The sequence below is a fragment of the Pseudophryne corroboree genome, chromosome 1, assembly GCF_028390025.1.
Source record: "Pseudophryne corroboree isolate aPseCor3 chromosome 1, aPseCor3.hap2, whole genome shotgun sequence".
Classification (NCBI taxonomy): Eukaryota; Metazoa; Chordata; class Amphibia; order Anura; family Myobatrachidae; genus Pseudophryne; species Pseudophryne corroboree.
The window spans coordinates 1,057,580,185-1,057,605,831 of NC_086444.1; the positions used below are offsets into that span (position 1 = coordinate 1,057,580,185).

Here is a 25,647-nt window from a genome sequence, read left to right on the forward strand (position 1 = left end):
TGCAGGGAAGCTCAATGCTTCCCTGCTGACTGACCAGCACCCGTGCTGGCCTGGCTCCTCTGACCTCCCAGCAGCGGACTGTTGGGAGGATAACAGGCAGCGCATGCGCAGAGGGACCTGCTGGCATACTCCGGACAACTCAGAAGGGGACTGCCGGAGGAGACAGCGTCACTGGAGCCCAGGATACCGCATTGCATAGCCAGAGAGGTGAGTATACATGAATTGCTACTCATCACAGCTATACATCGCATCGAACTGATGCGATGTATAGTGATAAGTAACAATTCACTTTTTGATTATTGGATTCATACTCATGGCTGGGGCCAGTGACTTTATATAGGCTGACCATATTATCCCTTTAACCTGGGACACTCATGAATTACACAGGTTCTGTGGCTGCTTAAAACCAGGTGAAATGCAGGTTGTAGTCAGCCAGCCACAGAACCTGTGTAATTGTGTCCCAGGTCAAAGGAATAATATGGTCAGCCTACTTTATAGCAGTAAAAATTATTTCTCGTATACTGTCCTAAGATAATATGTGGAACCCTGTTGAGTTTAATCTTTCTGTGCCTCGATACAATCCTATCTCGGAGGTCTACAGACAATTCCTTTGACTTCATGCTTGGTTTGTGCTCAGACATGCACTGTCAAGTGTGGGACCTTATATAGACAGGTGTGTGCCTTTCCAAATCATGTCCAATCAACTGAATTTACCACAGGTGGACTACAATTAAGCTGCAGGAACATCTCAAGGATGATCAGTGGAAACAGGATGCACCTGAGCTTAATTTTGATCTTCATGGCAAAGGCTGTGAATACTTGTGTACATGTGATTTCTTTGTTTTTTTTTCTTTTTAATAAATTAGCAAAAATCTCGAAAATACATTTTTTCACATTGTCACTATATATATAGTAACTAAACAGTGACTGCATGTACCTCAGCCATTCATTGTAATTATGCTTGTTTCATTATGTGCAATGTAGTGACAATAGAAATAATTATAGTTGTCACAGTATATTAGCATACCTCCCAACATGACCCTCTCCAGGAGGGACAGAATGCTCTGCTCCTGGACTTCCCTCTTAATGTATGATTGCCATCACCTGTGGTGAAACACCTTTCTTATCTATTAACCTGTTCAAAAAGGTTCCTGCAATCATAAATTAAGAGAAAAGTCCAGGAGCAGAGCATTTTGTCCCTCCTGGAGAGGGTCATGTTGGGAGGTATGTATTAGCTGTTTATTTTTATTTTTTATTGTTATTGCAGAGGAAAGATTTTGAAAGACTAAAGCTCCTTTTATCTGTTCGTCCTAAACAAAGAACGCAAGAAATCCTCAGACAGGTAGAATAAGAGCCTTATGTTTGTACTGCTAATATTGATTTACCATTATGAAAGCTAATGCTGTGTTTCAATTACTCATGCATGTCATTTGTGATTGCAGCTGACTCAATAAATTGTACTTCTAATCACCTGACTTGTGTTCCTGATCTCACACACCTGACATGTCTAAGCAAACAGCAGGGAACAAGGCGCGAAGTGTTAGCCACTGAAATCTCCCGTTCACAAGTATATAAAATCACATACAGAGGTTTATTTGACAAGCAATAATATCCAATCATACAGTATGTCAGATTTATTTTACAACCATGGTATAGCATGAAATCTGACATATACTTGGTTGGAAGTCAAAAACAATGGGTGCTGGATTTATAAATACGTAGTGTTAACAAAATCTCTATAGTACGAATAGTTATAATAATGTGGAGCAATAGAGAATTATGTGCCGATAGAATAAGATTTATACAGTTCTCACGTATCTGCAACATAAACAAAAAAGAAAACATAATGTCAATATTTACTTTCTAGATTCAGTATTGTCTAAAGAAGAACAGAGCATTCCAGGGCCTCCCAGAGCAGACTCAGTTAATGCTCTGCAAGCATGTCATCTACCAAGAGTAAGTATTTGGATTATAAAATCAGCACGCCTGGCATATCAGAACAGATCTACTTCTAACATGAGCTTATTTTGCCACCTGAGAATTGCAAGAGTATAATTCAAACAGCTGAACAAAGGACACCAATATAAAACAATCCTACAGAGCACTCTCTGCGTTCATTCTAGCTGTCCATTTTTGTAACAACAACTCCTGACTATATTTTATTTTAAAATACACGTTTATTAGCTCTTAGCACAGTAGACAGGAAGCAAGTACTATCTGTACAGCTAGGAGGGCAAACTGATAACCCCAGGTTGACAATTGGGGATGTGTTTGGCATCCTGGTGGTCAGGATACCTGCGGTCATGTGACTGATGCCAGAAACCCGACATCCCTCAGAGGAGACCTGCGCCGTGACACCGACAGTCGACATCCCTAAGGTGAGTATCGGGGTGGGGTTTAGGGCCCTGGGGGGGAAGGTTAGGGTTAGGCACTCAAGGGGGTTTTGGCACTTGGGTGGTGGGGGTTAGCCGTAGCCGACACACCCAGAGATTTAGCCCCAGCCGAAACCCCTGGAGGGTTAGTGTCAGGGGCGGGGATGGGAAAGGGTAAAATACTTACCCCATCGGGGTATTGGAAATAGCTGTAATTACAACATAACAGAAATTGGCCAAATCATAATCGAGTGCCAAAATCCAGCTGTGACAGGGATGGACCGCCACACCTATCCAATATTTTTTAAGGTCAAACATTGGGCCTGATTGTGAGATGGGAGCAAAGCAAAAAACAACAAGTATCTTTGCATGGCTTACGGTCATTAGGTCGATAAGACTTAGGTCAACCGTCATTAGGTCGACATGGTCATTAGGTCGATATGTACTAGGTCAACATGGAAAAAGGTCGACATGAGTTTTTCAAAAAATGTTTTAATTTTTTAACTTTTTCATACTTTTACAATCCACGTGGTCTACAATTGGGAACGGTAACCTGTGCCGAGCGCAGCAGTAGCAGAGCGAGGCACCTTGCCCGAAGCATGGCGAGCGTAGCGAGCCATGCGAGGGGACACAGTGCACTAATTGGGGTTCCCCATCACTTTACGAAGAAAACTACACCCAAAAAAGTAAAAAAACAAAACCCTCATGTCGACCTTTTCCATGTCGACCTAGTACATGTCGCGTAATGACCCATACCACTTTGCATTTGGCAGATGTAAAATATGCACAGAGATTTAGATGTGTTCAAACTGAGAACTAAATTGCAGTGTAAACATAAAGATACCCAACATTTTTGGGATACATACAAAATCAGCAATTAATTACCCTGCATGCAGAAAATAATACGGTATATGCATTTGCAGCATGGCTTGTCCATGTATACATTTACTATTTTGCTTTACTCCCATCATAAAATAAGGCCCATTGTAGGGATGGCCATCCACCATCGATGGTCACAATTGATGGTGAAACGTTGAGTGACCCACCAATGGTAATCCATCCCCGTGGCCCAATCAGGACCTGAGGACGGGGTTTTGTGGGTGTGTCTCGGTGCAGAGCTAGGCTCCATGCCCGGGCACCAATTATGGGGAAAAAAACAAAACATTGGGGGCTGTGTACTATCTAATACTGGCATTAAACCATAAATGATTTGTAACCATCAGTGGTTGATGACCAAACCAGCCCACTGTTTGCTCTAATAGGGGGACCATATTATCCCTTTTACCTGGGACGCTCAGCCAGCCACAGAACCTGGTGTAATCCATGAGCGTCCCAGGTAAAACGGATAATATGGTTACCCTATAAGCAGGAGCGGATCTTGGTGTGGGCAAGCAGGGCCCCGCAGGCACCACCACCTGCCCGCACCCTGCTCCCTGCTCCACGGCTGCAGCAGACGCCGTGGGCTGTGTGTGCGTCCGCTGCAGCTGGCTCCAGCGACAGACACTAGAGGTCAGTATTGACCTCTAGTGTCTGTGCGGCGCTGCTATGGGAGAGACGTCATGACGTCTCTCCCATAGAGAGGAGCCAGCGGCCAGACGGAGCAGCAGCAGCGATCGGGAAGCAGGAGCGGGGCAGTGGTTAGTATTGTTTTTTTTTATTTTTGTGTGTGTGTGTGCACAACTACTGAGGGCAAGGAAACGGGGCACAACTACTGGGGGCAAAGAAACGGGGCACAACTACTGGGGGCAAAGAAAGAGGGGGCACAACTGCTGGGGGCAAAGAAATGGGGCACAACTACTGGGGGCAAAGAAATGGGGCACGACTACTGGGGTCAAAGAAAGAGGGGGCACAACTGCTGGGGGTAAATAAACGGGGCACAACTACCGGGGGCAAAGAAAGAGGGGGCACAACTACTGGGGGCAAAGAAACAGGGCACAACTACTGGGGGCAAAGAAAGAGGGGGCACAACTACTGGGGGCAAAGAAACGGGGCACAACTACTGGGTGCAAAGCAACAGGGGGCACAACTACTGGGGGCAAAGCAACAGGGGGCACAGCGACAGGGGGTACAACTACTGGGGGCAAATCAACTGGGAGGCACAATTACTTGGGGCAAATCTGGGGGCAAAGCTACTGGGAGCATAACTGTGGCCACGCCCCTATTTTTTTGCGCGCACAAACGGTTTTGCTGCCGGGGGGGGGGGGGGGGGGGGGGCAGTAGAAACTGTCGTACTGGGCGCCACAAGGTGTAGAAACGGCCCTGCCTATAAAGACTGCAAGGATACTGCCAATGTTATGCTAGTTAATTGTTTCTTTGTTGCTGGAGGAATTGCACATTGACTCTATGATTTGTAAGCTTTGTAGGGGGTTAGGAGGACCTGCAAACATTGGGCCTGGTTAAGAAATGTACATTGTGGAGATATTTATGCAAATCTCAGTGTTTTTGGATCTGCGCATGTGCAGCTCTTGCCCTTTGATGTTGGATGCAATGCAGGTAAGTGACAGTCTGCAGCCATTTGGGTGTGCGGAGGTGGAGCGTTGGAAAAAATGGGGACGTGAAGCCCCCATTTTTTTGGCGTGCCGAAGACCGTGGCAAGTTTACCTAGCTCTGGCAGTGTTGTTTTTCCGGACATCCTGAGTAACCTGAGGTTTTCTTAGATGTCCAATGGTGGCCTGATGTTCACACAGGGGATCCAATGTTGCATCCTAGGATGCAATATCAGATCATCTCCGATACCATCGGCTGGCTGCGTGACCCATGGGGTCATGCAAGCCGGCCGTCGCAGGAGCTACCAAGAGGACATGAAATCTCCATCCTCTGATAGATCCTGGCCTCGTCCTTTCCTCGATAATGGCGACAGCATGCCTCCATTTTGAGAAACATCAGCAAACTATCAATCACTGATGGTCTGCTGGCGTTCTCCATCATGTGCCGCAGGACCCATTTGCGCATGTGCAGAACAGCACTCCATCCACATCTGAATCAGATCCATTAACTTTATGATTTGTGAGCAGTATAGGGGGTCTAGGACCCACAGAAAAACATTTGTAATCTGGCTGCACATTGATTTTTTTTCAAGCAGCAATGAAAATAAGGCAGCTTTATAGTTTAGGTAACTCAGCTTGCAGTTATGTCATTCATTTTTCTGCTGTTGTTTTAGGATGAACCAAGTCTCAGCAGGTGGCATTTCTTTTACCATAGAGAAGTGCTAATCATTGTAGCTTATGGAACTGGGCCAAAACATTTCTAATCAAGCTGCTAGCATCACATATTGTTTATATTTTGCAGGTACGAATCAAAAACCTTAGTAATTAAACAAGGTCATATACCGTGCGAATGTTATATAATCTTATCTGGAAGTTTAGCAGCAGTCATTGAAGACTCAAGTTCAAAGAAAAAAAGTACATCTTCTAATACATTATACGAAGTTGAAGAAGGAGATTTTGTTGGGGTAAATATCATTGTATTTACCTTTTCATTTTTTTATTTACCAAATATGAAGGCCTTGGTATCACTATGGGGTGTATCCAATTACCCACGATAAAACATCGGGTGCGTAAACCATTTTTTCGCAATGTTTTACCAATCTTTTTTTTTTACAGGCTGTACAATTAGATCGCCCGTAAAAAATATATTTTCTCACAACAAAAAATAGGTTCAGTAAACCTGTGTGTTTATGCCGGACGCAGCGCTGTTTTCTGGGATTCAATTTTTCACGTGCCCGAGGCAGGTGGAGCAAAATCCCTGATAAGCCGCAGCTTGCGCCCGCTTATCGGGGTTAATTGAAGCAATGACCGTGGGTAATTGGATACCCCCTATGTCTACAGCTATAACCATGTATTCTGCCTGGCAATCTGCAATGACTGTCCTAACCAGAGATAAAGCTGGGTGCTGACAGTGAAAAGCCAACCACTGATACTATTTATTTTTCTCTGACGTCCTAGTGGATGCTGGGGACTCCGTCAGGACCATGGGGATTAGCGGCTCCGCAGGAGACAGGGCACAAAAATAAAGCTTTAGGATCAGGTGGTGTGCACTGGCTCCTCCCCCTATGACCCTCCTCCAAGCCTCAGTTAGGTTTTTGTGCCCGTCCGAGCAGGGTGCAATCTAGGTGGCTCTCCTAAAGAGCTGCTTAGAAAAAGTTTTTAGGTTTTTTATTTTACAGTGAGTCCTGCTGGCAACAGGCTCACTGCAACGAGGGACTTAGGGGAGAAGAAGTGAACTCACCTGCGTGCAGGATGGATTGGCTTCTTAGGCTACTGGACACCATTAGCTCCAGAGGGATCGAACACAGGCCCAGCCATGGAGTCCGGTCCCGGAGCCGCGCCGCCGACCCCCTTGCAGATGCCGAAAAGTGAAGAGGTCCAGAAACCGGCGGCAGAAGACTTTTCAGTCTTCATGAGGTAGCGCACAGCACTGCAGCTGTGCGCCATTGTTGTCACACACTTCACACCAGCGGTCACTGAGGGTGCAGGGCGCTGTGGGGGGCGCCCTGGGCAGCAATGAAATACCTATACTGGCTAAAAGACACATCACATATAGCCCCTGGGGGCTATATGGATGTATTTAACCCCTGCCAGGTCTCAGAAAAACGGGAGAAGAAGCCCTCCGAAAAGGGGGCGGGGCCTATTCTCCTCAGCACACAGCGCCATTTTCCCTCACAGAAATGCTGGTGGGAAGGCTCCCAGGCTCTCCCCTGCACTGCACTACAGAAACAGGGTTAAAACAGAGAGGGGGGGCACTTATTTGGCGATATGATTATATATATTAAGATGCTATAAGGGAAAAACACTTATATAAAGGTTGTCCCTGTATAATTATAGCGTTTTGGTGTGTGCTGGCAAACTCTCCCTCTGTCTCTCCAAAGGGCTAGTGGGGTCCTGTCCTCTATCAGAGCATTCCCTGTGTGTGTGCTGTGTGTCGGTACGTGTGTGTCGACATGTATGAGGACGATGTTGGTGAGGAGGCGGAGCAATTGCCTGTAATGGTGATGTCACTCTCTAGGGAGTCGACACCGGAATGGATGGCTTATTTAAGGAATTACGTGATAATGTCAACACGCTGCAAGGTCGGTTGACGACATGAGACGGCCGGCAAACCAATTAGTACCTGTCCAGGCGTCTCAAACACCGTCAGGGGCGTTAAAACGTCTTTTTACCTCAGTCGGTCGACACAGACACAGACACGGACACTGACTCCAGTGTCGACGGTGAAGAAACAAACGTATTTTTCTTTTAGGGCCACACGTTACTTGTTAAGGGCAATGAAGGAGGTGTTACATATTTCTGATACTACAAGTACCACAAAAAAGGGTATTTTGTGGAGTGTGAAAAAACTACCTGTAGTTTTTCCTGAATCAGATAAATTAAATGAAGTGTGTGATGATGCGTGGGTTTCCCCCGATAGAAAATTATTGGCGGCATACCCTTTCCCGCCAGAAGTTAGGGCGCGTTGGGAAACACCCCTTAGGGTGGATAAGGCGCTCACACGCTTATCAAAACAAGTGGCGGTACCGTCTCCAGATAGGGCCGCCCTCAAGGAGCCAGCTGATAGGAGGCTGGAAAATATCCTAAAAAGTATATACACACATACTGGTGTTATACTGCGACCAGCGATCGCCTCAGCCTGGATGTGCAGCGCTGGGGTGGCTTGGTCGGATTCCCTGACTGAAAATATTGATACCCTTGACAGGGACAGTATTTTATTGACTATAGAGCATTTAAAGGATGCATTTCTATATATGCGAGATGCACAGAGGGATATTTGCACTCTGGCATCAAGAGTAAGTGCGATGTCCATATCTGCCAGAAGTTGTTTATGGACACGACAGTGGTCAGGTGATGCAGATTCCAAACGGCACATGGAAGTATTGCCGTATAAAGGAGAAAAAGACAACGTCTTTTCAGCCTCAGTCCTTTCGTCCCCATAAGGGCAAGCGGTCAAAAGGCCAGTCATATCTGCCATGGGATAGAGGAAAGGGAAGAAGACTGCAGCAGGCAGCCCATTCCCAGGAACAGAAGCCCTCCACCGCTTCTGCCAAGTCCTCAGCATGACGCTGGGGCTGTACAAGCGGACTCAGGTGCGGTGGGGGGTCGTCTCAAGAGTTTCAGCACGCAGTGGGCTCACTCGCAAGTGGACCCCTGGATCCTACAAGTAGTATCCCAGGGGTACAGATTGGAAATTCGAGACGTCTCCCCCTCTCAGGTTCCTGAAGTCTGCTTTACCAACGTCTCCCTCCGACAGGGAGGCAGTAGTGGAAACAATTCACAAGCTGTATTCCCAGCAGGTGATAATCAAAGTACCCCTCCTACAACAAGGAAAGGGGTATTATTCCACACTATATTGTGGTACTGAAGCCAGACGGCTCGGTGATTCCTATTCTAAATCTGAAATATTTGAACACTTACATAAAAAGGTTCAAATCAAGATGGAGTCACTCAGAGCAGTGATAGCGAACCAGGAAAAAGGGGACTATATGGTGTCCCGGGACAGATGCTTACCTCCATGTCCCAATTTGCCCTTCTCACCAAGGGTACCTCAGGTTCGTGGTACAGAACTGTCACTATCAGTTTCAGACGCTGCCGGTTGGATTGTCCACGGCACCCCGGGTCCTTACCAAGGTAATGGCCGAAATGATGATTCTTCTTCAAAGAAAATGGACGATCTCCTGATAAGGGCAAGGTCCAGAGAACAGTTGGAGGTCGGAGTAGCACTATCTCAAGTAGTTCTACGACAGCACGGGTGGATTCTAAATTCCAAAACCGCAGCTGTTTCCGACGACACGTCTGCTGTTCCTAGGGATGATTCTGGACACAGTCCAGAAAAAGGTGTTTCTCCCGGAGAAGAAAGCCAGGGAGTTATCCGAGCTAGTCAGGAACCTCCTAAAACCAGGAAAAGTGTCAGTGCATCATTGCACAAGGGTCCTGGGAAAAATGGTGGCTTCTTACGAAGCGATTCCATTCGGCAGATTTCACGCAAGAACTTTTCAGTGGGATCTGCTGGACAAATGGTCCGGATCGCATCTGCAGATGCATCAGCGGATAACCTTATCGCCACGGACAAGGGTGTCTCTTCTGTGGTGGTTGCAGAGTGCTCATCTGTTAGAGGGCCGCAGATTCGGCATACAGGACTGGGTCCTGGTGACCACGGATGCCAGTCTGAGAGGCTGGGGAGCGGTCACACAGGGAAGAAACTTCCAGGGAGTATGGTCAAGCCTGGAGATGTCTCTTCACATAAATATACTGGAGCTAAGAGCGATTTACAATGCTCTAAGCCTGGCAAAACCCCTGCTTCAGGGTCAGCCGGTGTTGATCCAGTCGGACAACATCACGGCAGTCGCCCACGTAAACAGACAGGGTGGCACAAGAAGCAGGAGAGCAATGGCAGAAGCTGCAAGGATTCTTCGCTGGGCGGAAGATCATGTGATAGCACTGTCAGCAGTGTTCATTCCGGGAGTGGACAACTGGGAAGCAGACTTCCTCAGCAGACACGATCTACACCCGGGAGAGTGGGGACTTCATCCAGAAGTCTTCCACATGATTGTGAACCGTTGGGAAAAACCAAAGGTGGATATGATGGCGTCTCGCCTCAACAAAAAACTGGACAGGTATTGCGCCAGGTCAAGAGACCCTCAGGCAATAGCTGTGGACGCTCTGGTAACACCGTGGGTGTTCCAGTCAGTGTATGTGTTTCCTCCTCTGCCTCTCATACCAAAAGTACTGAGAATTATACGGCAAAGGGGAGTAAGAACGATACTCGTGGCTCCGGATTGGCCAAGAAGAACTTGGTACCCGGAATTTCAGGAGATGCTCACGGAAGATCCGTGGCCTCTACCTCTAAGACGGGACCTGCTTCAGCAGGGACCGTGTCTATTCCAAGACTTACCGCGGCTGCGTTTGACGGCATGGCGGTTGAACGCCGAATTCTAAGGGAAAAAGGCATTCCGGAAGAGGTCATTCCTACACTGGTAAAAGCCAGGAAGGAGGTGACTGCACAACATTATCACCGCATTTGGAGAAAATATGTTGCGTGGTGTGAGGCCAGGAAGGCCCCCACGGAGGAATTTCAATTGGGTCGATTCCTACATTTCCTGCAAACAGGATTGTCTATGGGCCTCAAATTGGGGTCCATTAAGGTTCAAATTTCGGCCCTGTCGATTTTCTTCCAGAAAGAATTGGCTTCAGTTCCTGAAGTCCAGACTTTTGTAAAAGGAGTACTACATATACAGCCCCCGGTTGTGCCCCCAGTGGCTCCGTGGGACCTTAATGTAGTTTTGGATTTTCTCAAATCCCATTGGTTTGAGCCACTCAAATCGGTGGATTTGAAATATCTTACATGGAAAGTAACCATGCTACTGGCCCTGGCTTCAGCCAGGAGAGTGTCAGAATTGGCGGCTTTATCGTATAAAAGCCCATATCTGAATTTCCATTCGGACAGGGCAGAACTGCGGACGCGTCCTCAGTTTCTGCCTAAGGTGGTGTCAGCGTTTCACCTGAACCAGCCTATTGTGGTGCCTGCGGCTACTAGCGATTTGGAGGATTCCAAGTTGCTGGACGTTGTCAGGGCATTGAAAATATATATTTCAAGGACGGCTGGAGTCAGAAAATCAGACTCGCTGTTTATACTGTATGCACCCAACAAGCTGGGTGCTCCTGCTTCTAAGCAGACGATTGCTCGTTGGATTTGTAGCACAATTCAACTTGCACATTCTGTGGCAGGCCTGCCACAGCCTAAATCTGCCAAGGCCCATTCCACAAGGAAGGTGGGCTCATCCTGGGCGGCTGCCCGAGGGGTCTCGGCATTACAACTCTGCCGAGCAGCTACGTGGTCAGGGGAGAACACGTTTGTAAAATTCTACAAATTTGATACCCTGGCTAAAGAGGACCTGGAGTTCTCTCATTCGGTGCTGCAGAGTCATCCGCACTCTCCCGCCCGTTTGGGAGCTTTGGTATAATCCCCATGGTCCTGACGGAGTCCCCAGCATCCACTAGGACGTCAGAGAAAATAAGATTTTACTTCCCGATAAATCTATTTCTCGTAGTCCGTAGTGGATGCTGGGCGCCCATCCCAAGTGCGGATTGTCTGCAATACTTGTACATAGTTATTGTTACAAAAAAATCGGGTTGTTATTGTTGTGAGCCGTCTGTTCAGAGGCTCCTACGTTTGTCATACTGTTAACTGGGTTCAGATCACAGGTTGTACGGTGTGATTGGTGTGGCTGGTATGAGTCTTACCCGGGATTCAAAATCCTTCCTTATTGTGTACGCTCGTCCGGGCACAGTATCCTAACTGAGGCTTGGAGGAGGGTCATAGGGGGAGGAGCCAGTGCACACCACCTGATCCTAAAGCTTTATTTTTGTGCCCTGTCTCCTGCGGAGCCGCTAATCCCCATGGTCCTGACGGAGTCCCCAGCATCCACTACGGACTACGAGAAATAGATTTATCGGTAAGTAAAATCTTATTATTTATTACCCCACGGGAGCGCGCATCGGTATCGCAAACTGTGAACACACGGTGCTATTTGCATTAACTTTCCTAATCGTAAGGTTACATCGCACTCTGTGTATGCACCTTTAATGCTTCCTTGTGTTCCTATGTATTTGTTTGCCAATATTGTCGGCTTTGTGGTTTCTTCCCTGCTGGTGGCCATTTTGTTGAGTATATTTCTATACATATCCTCATTTGCAGCTGAAGAGGCAGGCCCCCTCCCTGTCTGGAAAATATACCAGTTATGCACTTGATAACACAGGACCAATACCTATAAAAATAATAATTTATTACACATTACAAAACAATAATAACATGAAAAACACAATAAAAATCGATAATTTTCAGGTAGGGACCTTAGTCACACCCGCTTACACAGCGCCAACAAATCTTTAATTGTCTTGCCCTCCCTATCTGGGCTTGGTACTGCAGTCTCTGCAGCCCTCCCCCACCCCTCGATGGTGGCCCTGCCAATGAGGCCAGGGAGTTTTCCCTCTTTCGCCAATCTTAGCAGATATTTTTAAGACAAGAGCTGGACTGCAATAAGTGATACCCCTTTCCGATAAACTCGACCAAACTCGCACTGCGATAATTGAGTACGACGCATGGATGTATCAATTATCGCATGCAGGGACAGAGCTTACGGTCAAGCTCTGTCCTTGCGATGCCTCTTCGCAGCATCATCGGGGTATTTTATGTAAAAAATACCCCAATGTCCTGCCACGTATGCGCCACTGCCCATCGCAACCTCCGCCGGATTCCCCCCACGAACCCGACTACCCCCACGCCGTATAGAGCACCCCATCCCCCCCCCCCCCCCGGATTCATACTTACCAGTCCCAGGAGAAGATGTCCGCTGCTCCGGTGAGCGCTACCGAGCCAGGTCCTTCTTCTTTGCGCTGTGACCCGCGGTGCTGTAAGGTGAGCTGCCATTATGCAGTGTCACTTTACTGCACCAGGGTCACAGCGCACCTGGCAGCGCTCTTCGGAGCAGCGGACACCGGCTCCTGGGACTGGTAAGTATATTTTGGGGTTTATTTTACTTTTTTTTCTTTTCTATTTTTACACTGTGATCAGCTAATGGACACACATAACTGATCACTGGACAGGGGAAGAGAAAACTGGGCAAATGCCTGCCTATCGCAGTGCTGCCCTGTGATTATCACAGGGCACACTGCAGCATTTTTAAACAATTTTTTTTTAGTAAATTCGGCCACATTGCATTTCCCATTATAAGTATGAGGAATGTGATGTGGCTTACTAAAAAAAATGACAATTAAAAGGTTTGGAGCAGTTTTTCATGAAAACTGCTCCAAATGCCCTTTAATACATTCAGGTGATACTAAAATAATGTGAAAAGGGTGTGAAAACACCCTTTTTCACTTTATTTAAGTAAAAATAATGTTAATAAATAGGCCCCATAAGACCCGGGAAATACACAGGTCTGACCCAGGGTCTATCAACTCGGGAATTTTCCAGGACTCGGGGGGTAATTCCAAGTTGATCGCAGCAGGAAATTTTTTAGCAGTTGGGCAAAACCATGTGCACTGCAGGGGGGGCAGATATAACATGTGCAGATAGAGATAGATTTGGGTGTGGTGAGTTCAATCTGCAATCTAAATTGCAGTGTAAAAATAAAGCAGCCAGTATTTACCCTGCACAGAAACAAAATAACCCACCCAAATCTAACTCTCTGCAAATGTTATATCTGCCCCCCTGCAGTGCACATGGTTTTGCCCAACTGCTAAAAAATTTGCTGCTGCGATCAACTTGGAATTACCCCCTCAGTCTGAGACACTACTTCAAAAACCCAGAAAAATCCCAGTTTGGATGCGGTCACACTGAACCCGGGTCTGTCCTGGAATTTGATGTATATTTAAAGGTGACACCTTCAAATATATTATTCAGCCTTTGTTAATGGCAAATATTTTGTTTTATTTCCTAAATTCCTACAGTATTTAAATATTTTTTTCTTTAAAGTTGTGCTACTTATTAGGTAATTCTTTTTTATTTTTGCTTACTAAGGTGCTCCCACCCACATTCCCCTCCCACACCCAGCTATCAGCCAGTATTACCATTCCTTAGGGTTCAGATCTGCCCTTCTTGTGTGTAAACTTCCTGTATGTATACAGCATTTGCATAGTCTGCTGTAATACTGGCATATAGCTGGGTGTGGAGGGGGGAATGTTAGTGGGAGCACCCTGCTTTAAAGCAAAATGTATTTAATAATGTCCATTTTTTTCTTTTTTTTAATGTGCTGAACAATATACATCATAGTTGCCTACCCTCCCTCATTCTGCAGGAGACTCCCTGAAATGGGTGGTATTCATGTGACTGCCGGTCAGCTGACCGACAGTCACATGACCTCCTCCACGAGCCCGACGGCTCACAATCCCGATGGTCGGCATGCCGACCAACAGGGACTATTTCCACTCGTGGGTGTCCACGACACCCATAGAGTGGGAATAGAACCCGTGGCGACCTCAGGTCGCCACCGAGCCCGCAGCGTGGTTAGCCCGCAAGGGGCTTGCTGCACTCGCCCCTCCCCGCCGGGATCCCGGCGTCGGTATGCTGCCGGGATCCCGGCGTCGGTAAGCTGACCGGCAGTCAGGAGACCGCCGGTCACCAGTACTACACCCCCTGAAATAGTAGCAATCTCCCTCACTCCCTGAATGGTCCCTCAATCTCCCTGAAAAAAAAGAAATCATAGATTCATACATTTAAATGGTATCATCAGTGCCATTTCCCTATATTGGTTATAAGGCACAATGATCCCTATGGCTACATGCATTTTAAAGGTTTCTTGTGGCCACTTACAGTATATGGAACCTCTTGTAGAACACAATACACAAATCCTGCAAAATATAAGAGTCTTTTCTTCAACAAGTAGATCTTACTAACTTTGGGGCTCATTTACATTTGGATGTAAGTCATTTTCATGACACACCTCTCAGATGTAGCAGTACACATCCGCGCTGATGGGTGTTACTTTCACAGTCTCCCTGAAATGCTTTTTCAAAAGTAGGCAAATATGATATACATGAAAGCGTCAAGGGTTTCTGGTGTAATGTGAATGGGGTATGGAACTCATAGTCGACAGTGTCTAGGTTGACATCCATTAGGTAGACACCTATTGGTCGACAGTGGCTAGGTTGACACTAGAAATAGGTCGACACGGCCATTAGGTCGGCATGAACAAGATCGACATGAAAAAAAGTCGACATGAGTTGACATGAGACATGTTTTTTTGGTGTTGTTTTCTTCGTAAAGTGACCGGGAACCCCAAAAAGGTTACCGTTCCCAATCGTAGTCCACATGGATCGCAAAGTATAAAAAAGTTCAAAAAGAGAAAAGAATTTTTTTTAAAAACTCATGTCGACCTAATGGTTTTGTCGACATATTTCTAGTGTCAACCTATTCGCTGTCGCCTAATGGGCGTCGCCCTAATGGGCGTCGACCTAATAGGTGTCGACCAAAGTGGTGTTGACCCATGGTCCGGATACCATGTGAATGGGGGACTCAAACCCAGAGAATGCTTGTTTCACAATTACCAAACTTTAGCCCAGGGCAGTGATAGGGGCATTGCATACATTTAACTTGCATGATACCTGACTAATGGATGAAACTGGAAGAATGAGTTTGCTTTTGTGATATTTTCATAAGTGAGATCTGTTGGAATGAGCCCCACACATTATACAATAAAATGCAGTTACTGTAAATGCCTTCAGATATGTAAACACATTATATTTATCTCTCTTTTGGCAGGATATTGGTCTTGTTACCAACGAGAGACTAATTTCATTTGTATGCAAATCAGATGTGGAACTTCTAGTGATTGACAAAGAGGTATTCACAAACCTTCCAATTAGTAGTAAATTGTTTATTTTCACTTGGTTCTCTTATTGCAAAACTAGAAACATATAAGTAATGTGATGTGCATAATTAATGTGGTGTTTAGGAATACAGTATATAATTTTTTTTTACATTGTACTTCACATGCAGTTTGCTGGCGTTGCGCTTCATATGGATTATTCTTAACTGTAGATGGGCCTTAATTAAAGGAATAGTGACAAATTATCTTATACCCCTTTTCCACTGACTTCAGAATCTTTACATGTGAATATGCAATACCCAGGAATTTCATCAGTGTAAACGCAACCTACCAGGCAGTGCTGTAACTAGACATTTTTGATGCCCTGTGCCAGAAAGAAAATTGGTGTGTCCCCCCATTTTTAAAATGGGAACAGCAAAAATATAGGCGCTTTATGGGGAAGGGGCGTGGCTACAGAATAGTGTCAATTCACATGACACCATTACGCCCCACAGTAGTGTCCGTTATTCACGTTACACCACACAGTTATGCCACTTGTACACATTACATCACAGAATAGAGCCCCTTATAGACATTACACCAGGTACAGCCCCTTATGCACATTACGCAAGGTATAGCTCCTCATACTCATTATGCCAAGTAGAGCCCCTCTTACACATTACACCAGGTAGAGCAGGTTATACACAATACACCAACTAGAGCTACTTTTACACATTATGCCAGGTACACTCCCTATAATGTGTGTGTGTGTGTGGTGATACCTGGTCACTGGATGGGGAGGACACTGGGACTGATTGGTTGGGAGGGAGCCGGTGGTCAGAGCCATACAGGACCAGTGGTGGTATTGGCGGCCCTTAGTGTCCGGCTAAGGAGGAGATGTCACTGTCTGAAGCACGTGGCCGGAAACATACCATAGACCACCAGGGCAGGTCAGAGTGTCAGTGGCCCCTTCTCCTGTAAATCTTCCAGGTTTTCCCCTGCGTTGGTCTGCTCCCACCGTTCGTTTCCTCCCGCCGCTGCTACCCTGTCTTACAGCCGCTGTTACCTCCCTGTTACAGGAGAGAAGGGAGCGGGGCCAGAGCACATGGGGTAGGCACTGTGCCCTGTGCTGCCTACAATATCTACAGCACAGGCACATACACCAGTGGCCACTTGCTGGGATTGCAAACGTGTGCCCACACTGCAAATGCGGTGGTCAAGGTACCAAACTCCCTCTCTAAATTTATAATAACTCTACTTCCCCATTAATAACGCCCCCAAACCCCTTCCCTATGCCTCCTTCATTGTCTATTTCTTTTTATTTATAACCTAACCTTCCTTGATAATGCTTCCTTCCCCCTCCCCCGGCCCCACCAATCACTGGACTTATACAATTATATTAATATACAGTAAAAATCTTATTTTATGTACCACCCACCCCCCTCAAGCTCTGTGACTGAAGGCAGGTGAGGTTTGACTGGACTGATGACCTGAGCACCTTTTCCACCACATGCTATGCTGTGCTGGGCTGCTTTTGCTGCAGCTGCAGTGTGAAACTGTGAGAATCAGTTGGGGCTGGGAGGGATGCCATCACTTCTCTCCAGAGTCCCTGGCATAGGCGTGCGCAGACACTGACAGGCGGGTGCCGCTCCGGACTTCCCCCCCTCCACGGCATTATAGTGTTCTCTCACCTCCCCTGTCCTGGATATAGACTGCTCACCTGGGCGGGTCACAGACTGCTCACCTGGGCGGCCCAGGTAAGCAGTCTATATCCAGGACAGGGGAGGTGAGAGAACATTATAATGCCGTGGAGGGGGGTGGGGTTGGGGGAAGTCCGGAGCGGCACCCGCCTGTCAGTGTCTGCGCACGCCTATGGTCCCTGGAGACAGTGCAGGGGGGGCGGAGACAGAGGGGCAGATGTATTAAGCCTGGAGAAGTGATAAAGTGGAAGGTGATAACACACCGGCCAATGAACTTCTAACTGTCATTTTTCAAACCCGTAATGATTGGCTGGTGCGTTATCACCTTCCACTTATCACTGCTTTATCACTTTTCCAGGCTTAATACATCTGCCCCAGAGCATCTAAAACTGGAAGACGAAGCTGGCGGCAGCGCTACCTTGCTGCAGCTTGACTATATAGTAGGTGCGCTCAGCAGTAGAAGAGCTGAGCGCACACCACATACAGGGCAGCGGCAGGCGACGGGAGGCATCAGTCAGTTACTAGAGACAGGCCCGGCGACAGGGTGGTCAAAGGGGACACCCGTCCTAGGCCTCAACGTTGTGAGGGGCCCCAAGGTCAAGCGGCATCAGCATATCATAGATTTAAAGTATATAAATCGCGGCATAGTGCCAGTCGCGGGCCGCTCGCTGTGTAGTTGAAAGTAATCAGTAACTGCCCTTTTTTTTTTTTGGGCGCCACCACTCCCTGTGCTCTGTGATCACCCCTCAGTGCCCCCGGGTGTGGTTCATTAGGTCGACATGAGTTAGGTCGACATACACTGGGTCGATCACGTTTGGTCGACATGATAATTAGGTCGACATGTGCTAGGTCGACATGGAAAAAAAAGGTTGACATGTGTTTTTGAAACTTTTTTGGGTGTCGTTTTCTTTGAAAAGTGACGGGGAACCCCATTTCGCTCGCCATGCTTTGGGCACAGTGCCTCGCTGCGCTCTGCACAGGTTACCATTTCCAATTGTAGTCCACGTGGACCGTTAAGTATGAAAAAGCTAAAAAAAAAAAATTGTGAAAAACTCATGTTGGCCTTTTCCATGTTGACCTAGTACATGTCGACCTAATGACCATGTCGACCTAGTGATAATATCAACCCAATGTATGTCAACCTAATTCATTTTGACCTAATGACCGCCATCCAGTGCCCCCAGCCCAGCCTCAGGTCAGCTGTACTCACACACGATGCTGCGTCCAGACCTCCCCTTCTCTCCAAGTCCTATCCGCCCGCCCTGTCTCTACTGTGAGGAGCGCGAGTGGGCAAGCAGGAGCAGGACTGCGGGACTGCTGGCAGCTTGTTGCGGCAGGGTGCATCAAGCTAGTCACTCGGAGGCTGAACCTGATTGATTAGTGGCGCCGGTGGCTGTGTCTGGTAAGTGTGTGGACTGCAGGCGCGCTCGGCTCTCCAGCAAGAGTTTGTTTGAGGCTTTGGGTTTGGTTTGGGGTGGGCTGCGTGCAGACACATATCATGGATTCATGTGCATGCATTACATCTGCCCTGTAAGCCTGGTATTACTGTATGTAAGAGAGAAGAGCACAGCAAGAGGTAGGGATGGCCATCGGTGTGAGGCATGTCTGATCGTCACAAATGAGTATAACTCTCTCTCTTCCCCTCCCTCCCATAATGTGTAAAAAGGGGGACTTCCTGCCATAATGTGTAAAAAAAAAAAAAAAAAAAAAGCGGGACTGCCTGCCATAATGTGTAAAAAAGAGTGACTCTGCCGTAATGTGTAAAAAGAGGGACTCTGTCTGCCATAATGTGTAAAAAGGGGTCTCTGCCTGCCATAATGTATAAAATGTGCGACACTTCCTGCCATAATGTATAAAAAGGGGACTCTGCCTGTCGTAATGTGTAAAAGGGAGCTCTACCTGTCTAATGTGTAAAAGGGGGACACCTGCCGTAATGTGTAAAAGTAAGCTCTGCCTGACGTAATGTATTAAAGGGAGCTCTGTGGCCATGCCTCTTCCCCATGAAGCCACTGGCCGATATTTTTGGCCTGATTTGTATATCGGGGAGGGAGACGACGATGCTGTTTCTTGCACACAGTGCTAAAATGTCTAGTTACGGCACTGCATGGAAGTACAAAATACAGGCATGGGAGGGGGGGGGCACAGAGTTATCAGTGTACCGGGCCCCAAGATTTCAGTTGCCGGCCCTGAATAGAGAGAGTGGCCTTGTGGGTGGTGGTGCCAGATGGTTCACCCACAGTGCATATGCGCTGTGGGCAAGGCACCACTGGCACACAGGTAGTTTCGACCCTGCTGCCAGGGATTAACTTGATTGGCCAGGGTTTTGTGGCTGAGACCCGGAAAATTGCCAGGTTGATAGACCCGGTAATTTCCTGGGTTGCAGTGTAAAAGGGGTATTAGAATGCTCATTTAATTTATACATGCTTCGATGCCACAATAGAGCATGTCAGTTTAGTAAATTCCCATTGAATTCTTTAATAACAGATAAAGAGCATACACACTAAACGATATAGTGAAAGATATATTTCAGTGACGTCACCCCTCCCATTCCTGAACATACAGTAATGAAAGATATAGCCTAAATTTGACTGCATGTTCAGTTGATAAAGACAAAGATAAAGACCCACGGAAGCGCACATTTTTATCTTTATCATGTATACACACTGAACGATATGCACATCTTTTTCTTTACCATGCATATTGTCAACTTTCATCTTCTCGTGTGTATGCCCCTTTCCAGGTGAGAATTTCCCAGCTCACCAGCTTTTTAAAACAAACGGGGCGTGGCCTAATGGGACATGGAGTAAGACACTGGTCTGCTAGGTCCCCAGCATAATACTCCTATAGTTCTCCTGTTGCCCGGCGTGGATACTTCTTAAGCGCTGTGTGCGTGGCTGAGAGGATCGCTGCCTGGATTGTGTGGGACTGATCCGGTGCCTGGTCTGCCTGTGCCTCCCGTCGGAGTGAGATCCCGGCCTGGCATCCCCTGGGACCAGTGGGCGCCATCTTGGAGCTGCTGTAGACTGCTGCCTATCCCCCGCTCCCTCCTCGCTGGCCGGCCCTTGCCTCCCCCCTGGCTGCTGCTGGGGTTTTTGTCGGGCTGTGCTGTTAGCTTGACTCACCTGGTGGATCCTCTCCTACCTCTGGACTCTTCCTCTTGTTCCCCCAGTGCTGGCCATTGTCCTGGTCCTGATTCCGCTGTGGGCCATCTGCTGGCTGCTCCTGAGGCTGACTGCTGGTGCTGCGGCTGGGGAGACCGCGTGTACAGCTACTCCGGCTCCCCGCTGTTCTTCCTTGCTGTGTGGGATTGCTGTGGCTGGGGGGAGTGTGGCACCGTCTGCCATCTGGGATCTCAGGCTTCAGCCTCTACTATAGTCTGCCAGACTCTTTTCCTGGCCCTGGATGCTGGTTATAAACTCGCAGTTGTGGGAAGTAGCTGGCTGATCTCTCTTTCCTCCTCTCCCTATGTGCCTTACCTGGATATACGTTAGCAATTCCATCACTACAGGCTCCCTATTTGTCTGTTTTACGTGCCTGCATCTCCCTTCATTTGGAATATACTTTTCTGCTGTGGAAGGCCAGACCTGTATGTGGTGTGCTGCTGTTACTGACTTTGGAGGTTCTTGATCACTTCTCTAAAGGTTCCCTGTCCTGTTTATTTATTGCTCCTGTGGATCCCTGATGGTCTGAAGGCATAGCCGGTCTGTCTTGGACTGTTTGGCAAGGTTTGCGCGGGGTGCCCAGACACCGGCTTCTTAAACGCCATCATCTCCTTCTAATACTGCTTCCTGTCCCCCTTCTCCCACTATGGCTGGATCTCCTGAAGTTACGATGTCCCAGCTTTTGCAGGCTATCACTGACTCTGATAAGTGTCTTGCCGACAAGATGGAGGAGGTTCATGTCGACATCTCTTTTTTTCGCCAGGATATGCAAAAGCTTAGGGATAGGATAGGTGAGACTGAAAACCGCATTTCAGCTCTTGAGGATTCCTATACACCTTTACCGACTCGCCTCTCCTCCCTGGAGTCTCAGATGTCGGCATGTAAACTTAAACTCACCGACATAGAGGGTTGTCTTAGGAGAAATAATGTTTGGTTTGTGGATCTCCCTGAAAAAGCGGAGGGCTCTCAGCCTGAACAATTCGTGGAAACCTGGTTATTGTCGATCTTCGGTAAGGATTCCTTCACCCCACAATTCGCTGTTGAAAGGGCTCACAGAGTGCCTACTCGCCCTCTCCCTCCTGGTGTGCAACCCAGAACATTAATTGCCAAATTCCTGCATTACCAGAATAGGGATGCTGTTCTTCGCGTTGCTAGGCTCCAGGGGCCAAAGGTTGGCTGCATTCCAGGACTTTTCAACTGATGTTCAAAAATCTCGCTCACAATTTACGCAAGTGAAACAAAAGTTACGAGATCGTCAATTACAGTATTCAAAGTTGTTTCCTGCCCATCTCCGTGTGGTGGCTGGTAATCGCATTCACTTTTTTGATACTCCGCAAGCTGCTTCAGCCTGGATTGATCTACAACTGGTACCGCCTGCTGCTCCTCCATGACGGGACTTATGCCAAAGTATTTCTGTTTTACATGTCTGCTGTTTGTACGCTGGTAGCTATGGGGGTCATCCCGAGTTGATCACACGCTGCAACTTTTTGCAGCCTGTGTGATCAACTAGACGCCGCCTATTGGGGAGTGTATTTTTGCATAGCAGGGCTGTGATCACTTGTGCAGCCCTGCTATGCTAAAAAAGTTTTGTGTAGAACAAGACCAGTGTAAGAGTTACTTACCCTGTGCGATGAATCCAGCGTTGCAGGTCCCGGAATTGACGTCAGACATCCGCCCTCCAAACGCCTGGACATGCCTGCGTTCACCACACCACTCCCAGAAACCGGTCAGTTGCCACCCACAAACGCCCTCTTCCTGTCAATCTCCTTGCGATCGGCTGTGCGAATGGATTCTTCATTAAATCCATCGCTCAGCAACGATCCGCTTTGAAGCCATACGACGCATCTGCGCATTACGGTGCATGCGCAGTAGTAACCTGTTTGCTGCGCTGCAAAAAACGTCAGCGAGCGATCAACTCAGAATGACCCCCTATAATGGGTGCATATGTTAAAGTTTTCTGTGCTGCTTTAGTGCATCAGAACATAGTTGCTCTGCTGTGGTGGTGTTTATAGTATCATTACGGTATTTCGAAAAACCCCCCCCCCCCTTCCTACAGTTTTCCTACTGTGTTATATTGGGTGGTGCTTCTTCCTCCCACATAGCTGAGTTTCTCTGTTAGTTGTAATCACATTCCCGCTGGCTTATATACTCGGTGGCTGAGGACTCCCTGCTCATAGGTCATGGGAATGGCTGCCCCGTGTTTATGTATAGTTAACATTTTTCTTGCTTGACTCTCTCCTAGAGTCTTGATATTTGGGTTTTGGGAACAGGTATACCTATGTTTGGGAGGGTATGCGGGGTGGTTGGAGTTGGGGTGGGGTTTGGTTGTTTTTCTTACGTTTGTTTGTATTATCCTTATTTTTGCATTTCTTGAATGGTTCTTTGTGTCTGATATATGTCTGTGGCAGGTGTTCGGCTGTGTGCTGGGGCGATACTGGTCCTGGACCATGCCTCTCTTAGTTTTATTGGCATACAATGGTAAATATTATTTCCTGGAAAGTTAGAGGCCTTAATGACAAGGTTGAATGTACCTTGGTGCTGAAACAATTTAAGGCCCATTCCCCGGGTTTGGTGTGTCTGCTAGAGACACACTTGGTAGGTGGCCATGTGCTCTCCCTTAAAAAGCCATGGGTGGGGTAGACCTTTCACTCTACCTTTCATTCCAATTCCAGAGGTGTGTCCGTATTAATTCATAAGACTATGGGTTTCGTTTGTCAGAGAGTGCAGATTGATCCACTGGGTTGTTATGTCTTCTTTGTAGGCACTATTCACAATGCCCCATTCCTACTTTTAGCAGTGTATATCCCATCTCCCTATAACTCAGGTATTTTAGTTAAAGCATGTGCGTTTATGCAGGATTTCCCCTCAACACCGGTTGTCTGTATTGGTGACTTTAATGCCGTTATGCATGAGGATGTGGATAGATGGAGGCCTGGGTCTCAGTCTGTACGGGGGAGAGGGGTGGGGGGGTACTACTACCTTTGCATGTTTGGTTACTGAGTTGGGTATTTTGGATGTTTGGCGTTTACGTTTCCCCTCAGCTAAACGTTATTCATGTTTTTCTAGTTCGTTTGGAGTGTTTTCTCGTATAGATTTGGCCCTCCTGTCCTGTTTCTTTCTGTAGTCTGTGTCTTCTGTAGATTATTTGGATCGAGGGATTTCGGATCACTCCCCCATACTTCTGCCTTTAAATTTTTACATCCCTAAGGGGGCAACTTTTTGGAGGTTTCACCCCTTCTGGCTGTCTCAGATGGGTGCTGCCTCTGAGTTACTGGTACTGTGGGAGGATTTTTTGTGAACAACCCAGTGTGTGATGATGCCCCTTTGATCTGAGATACCTTCAAGGCCTTTCTGCGAGGCTCTTTGATTTCTAGAGTTGCCAAAATTAAAGTTTCTAACAGGAAATCTGAGGAGGAGTTAGAAAGACGGAGCCTGGAGTTATAGCAAGTTTATCTGCGTAGCGGCCTTTTGGCTGATCGTGTGGAGTTTCTAGTCATCCATAAGCAGTGGACGGACTTACAGTACTCCTGGATATTCAAGGGGATACGACCGGAACATTTCTAGTTTATCTGGCTAGGGAGGAGTTTTCCCCTACTACTGTGCTTGGCTTAAGGGAGGCTGATGGCACTATTATTGTAGATACCCCAACTATTGCGGCTAGTTTCTGTGCCCATTTTGTTAATGTGTACAAGTACAAAGTACGATACACTAGCTTGAGGTTGTCTGCATATTTAGATGAGATTGTACTCCCTGTTTTGTGTACGGACTCCCAGCAATTCTTAGAAAATTCCTTTACATTAGAAGAGGTGGAGAACGCAATTAAATCCTTTCCTAATAACAGGGCCCATGGGGTGGACGGTCTTCCCATCGAAATTTATAAAACACATAAGGCATTTTTTGCACCTAAGCTTCTAGAAACTTTTAATTCCTTATTACACAGTGGCTCTCTTCCTCCTTCTATGGCAGAAGCATTAGTGGTGTTGATTCCAAAGCTGGGCAAGGATCCTTGTTTGCATAATTTGTATCGTCCTATCTCCTTACTTTCAACTGACATTAAAATTCTGGTGAAGCTATTGGCTATACGCCTTAATTCTGTAGTGCTTGAAATAGTGCATAGGGTCCAAACCGGCTTTATGCCATGCAGGTCTACTGCTCTTAATCTGAGACGTCTGTTTACCTATCTGCAACTAGCCTGTGAGGAGATTGATGACGCAGTCATTGTATCTTTGGATGCTGCCCGTGCTTTTGATTCCATGGAATGGGTGTATCTTTGGGAAGTCCTGGCTAGATTTGGTTTGGGCCCAAATTCTGTTGCATGGGTTAAACTTTTGTATTCCTCTCCGGCTGCTAGGGTAAATGTTAATTGCTTCACCACCGACTCCTTTTTATTGGAGAGAGGAACGCATCAAGGATGTCCCCTATCCCCTCTGCTCTTCTTTACGCTAGCAATAGAGCCACTGGCGTGTACAGTTAGAGCCTCTCCCGCTATTAAAGGAATTCAGGTTGCTGACTGTGAGGAAAAGATCGGCTTATACGCTGATGATATGCTTCTCTTTCTATCTGACATGCTACATTCTTTGCCTGGTCTTCTTGGGCTGGTTGAAAAATTTGGCTTTTACTCAGGAATCCATATTAATTGGAATAAGTCGGTGGTGTTTCCATCCCATCCTTCTACCCTGCAGCCCCTGCCTATGATTTCCCCTTGCAATGGTGTTCCCAATTTAAGTATCTTGGCATTCAAATCTCCCACTCTCCTACTGACTTTATTGCCCTGAGTTTAACTCCCCAAATTGATAAACTCCGTGAGAAATCACGTATTTGGCAAAAACTCCCTCTTTCAGTTACAGGCCGGTTGAACCTTATAAAAATGATTGTTCAGCCGAAGTTTTTATATATATATATATATATATATATATATATACTGCTTAATGCCCTGATCTATATTCCCATTTCACAATTTCAGTTAATTTCCAGTTGTAATACCTCTTTTATTTGGGGTTTTAAGCAGGCTTGTATTGCTGCTAAAACCATGTTTAGGCCTAGGAATGAGGGGGGCCTGTCCCTGCCGAATTTGCACCTTTATTATGTGGCCCCTCAGGTGGCTCAGTTGGGGGAGT

The 25,647-nt window shown here is 47.0% G+C and overlaps 1 protein-coding gene across 2 annotated transcripts in view; it reads left to right on the forward strand.

Annotated features, from left to right (window-relative positions):
* Positions 1-25,647, forward strand: part of LOC134925262 (uncharacterized) — a 212,545-nt gene that overhangs the window by 21,273 nt on the left and 165,625 nt on the right. For both annotated transcript variants that reach the window (XM_063920904.1, XM_063920905.1), the window contains exons 4-7: positions 1,268-1,342; positions 1,868-1,956; positions 5,661-5,823; positions 15,624-15,704. In XM_063920904.1, the coding sequence (XP_063776974.1) occupies positions 1,268-1,342; positions 1,868-1,956; positions 5,661-5,823; positions 15,624-15,704 (408 nt within the window). The remainder of the gene's footprint in view (positions 1-1,267; positions 1,343-1,867; positions 1,957-5,660; positions 5,824-15,623; positions 15,705-25,647) is intronic.